This window comes from Hypanus sabinus, chromosome 14 (genome assembly GCF_030144855.1).
Source record: "Hypanus sabinus isolate sHypSab1 chromosome 14, sHypSab1.hap1, whole genome shotgun sequence".
In the NCBI taxonomy this organism is placed as follows: domain Eukaryota; kingdom Metazoa; phylum Chordata; class Chondrichthyes; order Myliobatiformes; family Dasyatidae; genus Hypanus; species Hypanus sabinus.
Genome location: NC_082719.1, coordinates 1,043,636 through 1,052,500, shown reverse-complemented (window position 1 = coordinate 1,052,500; position 8,865 = coordinate 1,043,636). Strand labels below are relative to the sequence as shown.

At 43.1% G+C, this 8,865-nt stretch overlaps 1 protein-coding gene across 1 annotated transcript in view; it reads right to left on the bottom strand.

Moving 5' to 3' along the window:
• Positions 1-255: 255 nt before the first annotated feature.
• The window catches only part of LOC132405075 (sodium-dependent organic anion transporter-like), a 32,350-nt gene continuing 23,740 nt past the window's right edge, over positions 256-8,865 (bottom strand). Inside the window, exons 5-6 of the mRNA XM_059989810.1 lie at positions 4,364-4,521; positions 256-2,909 (exon numbers count right to left, since the gene is read on the bottom strand). Of these exons, the coding sequence (XP_059845793.1) occupies positions 2,866-2,909; positions 4,364-4,521 (202 nt within the window). The 3' untranslated portion in view covers positions 256-2,865. The remainder of the gene's footprint in view (positions 2,910-4,363; positions 4,522-8,865) is intronic.

Sequence of the window (8,865 nt, the reverse complement as noted above, 5' to 3'; positions counted from 1 at the left end):
GTCCAAGATCCGTATGCTCCATGACCGCTGGACTAAGTGTGTACATGTAGGAGGGGACTATTTTGAACAATAAATGTGCTAGGTTTCGTAAAATTGATTCCTTCTACCTCAGGCCACAAACTTATCAATCACCCTTCATATACTGTATTATGCAATTATTATTGTGCATCTGGATTTAAAACATTGTATTTAATAGGGAAAAAGTGTTTATGCTCCAGCTGGTTTTCTAGCAATGTAACCTCTTTATTTTGATGAACTGTTTTTAATGCAAAAAACTGAATATAAACATTTAGTATAAAATTTCACAGGTTAAAAAAATCCACCATAACACAACACACACAAAATGCCGGAGGATCTCAGCAGAATAGGCAGCACCTATGGAAAAGAGTAAACAGTCAACATTTCGGGCCAAGACACTTATTCAGGTCTGAGAAGAAAAGGGGAAAATGCCAAAATAAAAAAGTGGGGGAGGGGAAGAGGCCAGCTGGAAGGTGATAGGTGAAGGCAGGTGGGTGGGAAAGGTCAAAGGCTGGAGAAGAAAGAACCTGATAGGAGAGGAGTGAGGACAATAGAAGAACGGAAAGGGGGAGGGGGCCCAGGGGAAGTGTTTGGCCGATCGAACAAAATATTTTTACTCAAAATTATAAACACAAGTGACTCTGCATAGACTAGAAGGGCCAAAGAGCCTGTTTCTGTGCTGAACATTTCTATGACTATGTTGGAAATCAGATGAATCCTGATGAATGGTTTCAACCTGAAATATCAGCCCTTTATTTTCCTCCACAGATGTGGCCTGACCTGCTGAGACCTTCCAACTCTGAGTTCGCTTAAACCCTGTGAGATATTATTTGTATACGGAAAATAATTGCATTTACAGTAATAAAAGAATAAACATTGTAGATATCAGTGTAAATATATAATTTCATTAGTCACAACTACATAAGGATAAATAAAGTCACTCGCTAAATTATTTGTTCATGAGAAAAAAATCACACGGAGCCTGTTCAATTTTAAGTATCATTTTGTACAGCCACCTTGGGAATATTCTAACTTATTAAATCTATTTAATTTATATAACACAAAGTCAAATGCAAGTGATTTATCTATAAAGGTGACCCACCAAAATTTAGCTTTGAAGTTTTGCCACTTCCACTCAAAGTGAATTTGAAGCCAACTACCTAAACTGTAAACAGATTTTTAATTTGTCAAAGTTCCTCTGGACATAATTGTACATTTTTTTCAGATTTATATCTGAACAACAGCAATTGTAAAGTGAAAGGAAAAATGCTACTGCATTCAATAAAAGCTGTCTTGTAAAATTTGACAAAAATCCTGCATGAATTTATGAATCTACAGTGGTTAGTTGGGGTTCTAATGAAGCTTAATGAATACTAAGACATCTTCATCATGGCCCAGGAAAATCAGTTAATAGAGAGAAACCATTGCCCCAGAAATTCAGATCGTGGAAAGCTCGAAATTCTCAATAATATACAAGAGATTTCAAAAATTCATTTATGGGATGTGGACGTCGCCAGCTAAGCCAGAATTTATTGCCCATCCCTAGTTGCCCATTAGAAGGTGATGAGCTGCCTTCTTGAACCACTGCGGTCCCTGGGGTGTAGGGACACCCACGGTGCTGTTAGGGAGCAAATTCCATGATTTTGACCCAGCAACAATGAAGGAACGGTGGCATGTTTCCAAGTCAGGATGGTGAGTGACTTGGAGAGGGATTTCCAAGTGGTGGTCTTCCCAGCTATCTGCTGTTCTCATCCTATATCAGGGGTCGGCAAACTTTTTGCCTCTGTGGGCCATATCGTGTATTAATGAGAGGAAGGTGGGCCAGATAAATACCATTAAAAAACTTGAAATATGGGAATTATCCATTTAAGTATACCTGGTTATGTTTTGCCTCAAATTAATGAATAATGCATGCTTGAAAATAATTTATGCTGCTCCAGATGGTAGCGGTCATGGGTCTGTAAGCTGCTGCCTTAGGAACTTTGATGTGTTGTTGCAGATTGAAGGCTATTATCTGAAGACCAGGGACCTAGCCCAGAAAATTTCAGATCATAGACAGGATCCAGGGATGAGGAAATAGGTCAGCAAAAGAGGCAGGAGCCCACGAAATTCCACCAGTAGGAGCAGAGTTCTATTCACTGTATTAGAAAACATCTGATAATGCAAATACTAAATGCAGTGCAGCCTACACCAGATTCCGTAACTGGGAACTGGTATGCTTAAAATGGGTCTTTTTCATTGCCCACTCTTAACAGAAGTGGCTTTAATTATTGTAGACTGAGTTTTGTAAACCACTCAATAACTTAAATCTAACATGTTTTTTTTAAAGTCTAAAAACTTCTCAGTTCAGTTTCTCTGTTATCTATACATGATTGAAAGGCTATTCCTGCCAACTTTATTCTGTTGGCAGCCTCAAAATTACTCTGGGAACAATCATTTAATCTGCTCATTATAAATCCTTTTTTCATTAAATTTTATCAAATAATTATCTATTCTTGTGCCAATGTCCTTAAGTTCAAGTCCCATTTTAACTTTTCACTAATAAACCCTTTTGTGCTCTTGAATTTAACTGGCTAGGTTTAAACACAGAAATATATTGATATTGCAATTTAATGTGAAAATCAAGAGAATCCATTAAAAGGAAATACGGAGTATGTAAGAAATTACTAGGCAATGAAGGAAAATCAAGAATCAGAAAAAGAAAATCTAGGAATCCTTCTGAAGCTTCTGATATATTTAATACTGCTTTGTAAGTTGATTAATTTCATCAGGGTTCTTGTCTGTTGGTGCCTTGCTCTTCCATCTCTGGCCACTGAATTTCCTCTGGCCATTACGAGATGAATCCATTTATGCTTCAGTTGAAGTTCTGAATCTTTTGTATAGTTGATAGGCTGGTTGTAAAAAAATATATAAAATTGTATATTACAAAATAAAACCACAAAACAAAAAAGTATTCTGCATAAAACAGGCTTTCAATGCAATAATGATCACAAATAGAGCAGGAATGATTTTTATCTACTGGTACCAGTGACTTTTTGGTTCCTAAGGCTGTCATTGCCGGGTTGGTAGTGGGGATGAACTCCCGCTACCTACAAAGTGCTCCAAATGGTGTGTGACTCTAATAGCCACCGACAACCAGGCCCAACTCTTGGCCTTCACATGTAGCTTAGCTACTAGGCCTAGCGGAGCTGTTTCTACTGACAAGAAGGGGCAAAGGCGGACCACTGGCGCCTCAAAACCAGTTGCTTCGGGCAGGTGGGGCTCATCAGACTGGGACGGCAACCCCCCCCCAGGAGAAGGAAAACTCTGATTTTAAACCTCTGCTGCCTTACGTGGGAAAGGCTTCGAGAGTAAATCCCAAGGAAGAAATCCGGAGCCAGGGTCCCTAAGGCAGTTGGACATTGTTTACAAATTCACTCTGCAACTGGTCCAAGCTGTATCGGTGCCTGCCCTTCCCTTAGACTACATCAGTGATGAGGAGAGGGGGAACCCACTAAATGGGCAACAGTCAGTTCTTCCTGCCCAGGCTTGTGCCCTGGAGAGGACACAGTCCAGCAGAGGCACAAAACCACCATCCCCTGGAACTGCCCACTACCAGTGACTTTAAGTACGTACTTTCATAACTAAATTCCTGACAGCCTTCAAAAGACTTTCTAGATTATATTCATAATGTTCCAGTTAGTGAAGCTACAAATGTAAGTATAAGTATGAACAACATGTAAATGCATGCATATATAACATCTGGTATCAATCTACCATAGCAACTAGTAAAATTGGGCTCTTGTTTACTCAGAATAAGGGCTTTGCTTTTAGATTGATATGGGAAGAAATGTTTTCATCAAAAGGACTGGAATTCTCCACCCAGGGTGATATGGGGGCCCAGTTGCAAAGTATGGTTTAAATAAAATCTGATTGGCTTTTAGATGCAAATGTAATCAAGGAATATTGAACTAACACAAGAGAAGTGGTGCTGAGACCAAAGATCAATCCTGATCTGATTGATGACAGGGTAGCCACAACGGGGCAAGAGGCCTCCACAAGCTTCGGTTTCTATGTTAACAGCTTTCTGCTTCAAAAATCATTTAATCTAAAATAGCCTTTGTTAACCGGACATCAGAATGTAATGTGGTGTATTTTCTTTTCAAAATCCCACAATTCCTCTTTTACCTTTGTATTCCGCAAGCCTATTTTTCCAATTCACTCTCTAACCCCTAAGTATCTACCATCCCCACCCACCAGAAGTTTGAATCCTATAAGAGGAATCTTTATTACTTGGTACAAATTGTCTAAATGTTGACAAATGTTTCCAGTCATCCTTTTATCTCACAATAAGTGTACTACGTACCAGAGACTAATATAAATCCACTAACTAGTTGAAAGAAAATATAAAAGGCAGGGTATGCCAACATTAACTTGAGATCTCCTGCGCTGAAGGATACCATGAGGATTGCTGTACAAAGTTGTCCACTTTGTGCCCCTGTTTCAAAACCTATTGTTCGACACCTGCAAGGCAAACAAAACAATTAAATTCGAACAATTATTGCAGTTTTCCCAAATGATAGGCTCTCTTAAATGCAAGTAATCAGATTTCTGACATAACGTTATCTCACTTAATCGAGTCACCTATAAAACAAAAGTACTAACCACAAATTTAAATACAGAAATGCTGAAATGGCAGTTCTCTTCTTAGAAATTAGGAACATTTTACAATCAGGAAGGAGATCATGCAGTGTTCCCTCTTATTTAATTTCTAGAGTCATGTTCTTCAGCCATTCAGCATTCTCATCACTGTCTCATGGTATGTCTGGTCTCCTAATACAACTGCTCCACAAGCAGTGAGAATCTAGAATTGACTGAAAATATTGACCATAGACAATATTGTGAAACCTTAAGTCATTAGGTCAGGCAAAATCAAGAGAACCTCTAATGATCACATCGGAATAATATTAATTAAATAATCAATTCTGCATCATGTTACACATCACCAGAAGAATCTCTGGAGGAAGGACTGTAGAATATATCCTGCATAGAAGATTTCAATGTCCACTGTCTGCCACCAATTAGGCTGGGTACATCATGAAGGACATAATAGTGAGGGAACCAATAGGAGCAATTAATCCACATGACGTCATCATCAGTCTTCCATACAGCATTGCTGACAAGGTGCCTTTCTTGGCTGGTCTCATGTGTCTGCATTTGGACCATATCTATTAAACCTTTTCTATCTGTTTGCATGTCCTTAAAATATTATAACTGTATTTGCCTTTACATCTTCCTCTGACAACTTGTTCCCTACATGCACCACCATCAGTGTGAAAACTTTGGTCATCAGGTCCCCTCTAAATACCTTCCTTATCACCTTCAGTCTCTGCCTTCTATTTTTAGACTACCCTGTTCTGGGAAAAAGACTGTGATCATTCACCTGATCTATGCCACTCAAGATTTTATAAACATCTAAAATATCACCCTTCTGTCTTCTTTGTTCCTAAGAAACAACCCAAGCGTATCCAGTCTCTCCTTAATGATCTTTTTCACACTAGTAAAATCCATGTGAATCTTTTCTGCAGCCTCTCCAATTTAAGCATTTCCTCTCTCTAATATAGCAACCAGAACCACACATAATAGTCTTGGTACAGTCTCACCAACATGTTGACAACTATAACATGATATCCCAACTCTCTTTCTCAATGTCCCATCCAATTAAGGAAAATATGCCAATAGACTTCTTCGCCACTCTGTCTACTTGTGTTGCCACTTTCAGGGAAGTACTGTACTTACACTCTCTGTTTGACAGTGCTCCCCTGGGCCCTAGTAGGATCTCAGTCCGAAACATTGGCTACTCTTTTCTCACGGATGCTGCCTGACCTGCTGAGTTCTTCCAGCATTGTGTACGTATTCTTTGATCCACAGCATCTGCAGTTGCATTTTTGCGTTTAGGGCCTGTTTATATTCTGCCTTGGTTTAACTTCCCAAAATTCATTACTTCATACTTCGCACCAACTGCAGATGTCATTGTCCACAACAGTAGTGACAAGTAAACACCAAACAAAATTTCTGCCCAGTCTTCATCATCAAGCATAGCACTTAACAGTGCCAAATTATCCCTAACCCTAATGCCAGGTCTAGAGGACTAAAACCGGCTCTCTGCAGGAAATGCTGTGGCCCTTAGTAGAAGAAATTAATACAACCCAACACGTGACTAACCCTGGTTCAAAGTAAAGTGTAAAAAGTGGAAGAACTGCAAAATGCCTGACACAAAATGGTTCAATATTTAGTGAAGCTATTGCAGAGTGACCTGTACCTTCACTGCCTTGGCGGTATTTCCCCAGGGATTCTACTATCTGCCCATTCTAACACCAATGAGAAATTAACAGAATTTTCTGCCTTTGGTCCTTGGCAATCCCAGGCTGCTCTGACTCTCACTGAGGAAGGCAGAGTTGTGAGTAACAGGGTAGATGGTATGTTGTCTCCACTTGTGGCAAAATCTCATCCGATGGGCATAGTTACACAATTTGGGGCGGTCATTTAAAACTGAGAAACATGAGAACTTGTTACAATGAATAGGGTAGGAACTAGTTATAGAGGTCAGATCAATGAAGGTACTTAAAGAGGAAAAATTCCGAGTATTATGGAAACTGACACAGAAGGGATGAGAAATGGACCAGAGCAGATATGATCACATTGAATGATGAAAAGCCTTCTCCTACTTTCTCTTGTACTTCAAATTAAGGATGTTGTGGAAGGATAGAAAAAAACCATAAAAATATCTCCAATCCTGATGTTCAGCTGGTAACTACAAGAGCAACATACACAAAATGCTGAAGGAACTCAGCAGACCAGGCAGCATCAATGGAGAAGAGCAAATGGTTGATGGTTTAGGCCTAGACCCCTCATCTACACCAGAAGGAAAGAGAAGTCCGAGTAAGAAGGTGGGGAGAGGAAAGGACGAAGTACAAGGCAGTTGATAATAGGCAAAACCCGGGCAGGGGGAGGGGTGAAGAAAAGAGCTGGGAAGTTGATTGATAGAAGAGATAAAGGGCTGAAAGAGGGGGAATCTGATAGATAGTCAGAGGGCTGCAGAGATCAGAGGGGGAGCAGTGAGAGTGTATAGCTGACCTCCCTGTGGTAACCCATGTATACCTGTCTGGACACGCCCCCCTGCTGACTGCTCCTGTGGCTCCTCCCACAGACCCCTGGATAAAGGTGATTGGGGCACTGCTCCTCCCACAGTCTTCAACATGGTCGTGCTCCCTTTTCGCTGTTAATAAAAGCCTATTGTTCACTTCCAGTCTCCTAAAGTTATTGATGGTGCATCAATTTTATTAACAGCGATTTTAAAACATGGAATGCATTTTATGACCCGATAAATTGGATATTGACCCTCAATCCCAGGAAGCCGGCAATGCTTTCGAACTCTGGCTAGCATGCTTCGAATCGTACCCGGAGGAGATTCACGTGACTGAGCCTGCCACGATGCGCAGGGTTCTCCTCTCCAGGGTCAGTCCACCGGTCTACTCGATGATCAGGGACCAACCGAGCTACCAGGGCACGACGGATGCCCTCAAATGACAATACCTGCGGCCGGTGAACACCGTCTACGCAAGACATCGCTTAGCCACACGGCAACAGCAGGCTGGAGAGTCGAGCGCTGAGTTTGTCCGGGCCCTACAGACACTCATGCAGGCCTGCGATTGTAGGGGACTGACGACCATACAGTCTGCAGAGCTCCTGTGAAGAAATGCCTTCATCACGGGGATCAGGTCAGTGCACGAGCACCAGCGGCTGGTGGAACACGCTGATCTTACTTACATTCGGCGATTGAGCTGGCCGACACGCTGGAGACTGCTCTGCACAACTCTGACGCTCTCCAGGAGCACAATCTCCCGCTGGCCTCATGGACGCCGCAGACCCCGCAACCCGCCGGTGAATCGACCACGGCGGCTGCCACTCGCGAGACGGCAAAGTGTTAATTCTGTGGACTTGAGAAGCTCCAAAGAAAACGCTGCCTGCTCCAGCTGCGGAAAGAAGGGCCACTTCGCCAAGGCCTGTAAGTCCAAACCGTGAGCGGGGTCGAGCAGCGCCGCATGTGAAGCAAGGGGGTCGCCATCTTGGTCACCGCCATCTTGCCTGCCCACCGCGTGCGAGGCATGGGGGAGACCATCTTGGTCGGCGCTACCTCACACTGCCAACCCACGGGTGCTTACCGGGCACCCCACCGCGCCCGACCAAGACAGCAATTCAACTCTGGCCTCCGTGACCCTCGACCAAAGCACCCCACACCAGCTTGCAAGGTCAATGATGGACAACTTGGTGGAGGGGCACAGGACTAGCTGCCTGTTTGACACGGGCAGCACTGAGAGTTTTATTCACCTGGACATGGTGCAACGCTGTGGACTCGTGACACGGCCGGTAAGCCAGAGGGTCGCCATGGCTTCTGGGTCGCATTCCACAGACATCCGGGGGGGTTGTGTAGCAACACTAGTGGTGCAGGGCACAGAATATCAGGACTTTACGTTACTGGTCATGCCTCAACTGTGTGCCCCTGTGCTATTGGGGCTGGACTTCCAGAGCCACCTGAAAAGTGTGACAATGGAGTATGACGGGCCCCTCCCACCAATCACTGTCAGAAATCCTCAGTTCTGTGGGAATTCATCACATATCCCGCTACTGACCACACACACACACTGACCCGCACATCCCACCCAACACCATGCCAACAGCCGCGCTACGGACACCACTTGCAGCCTCTCCACCCTCAAGATCCCTCCCCCACCGCTGTTCGCCAACCTGAACCCCGACTGTAAACCTGTGGAAACTAAAAGCAGGAGGTACAGCGCGGGGGACAGG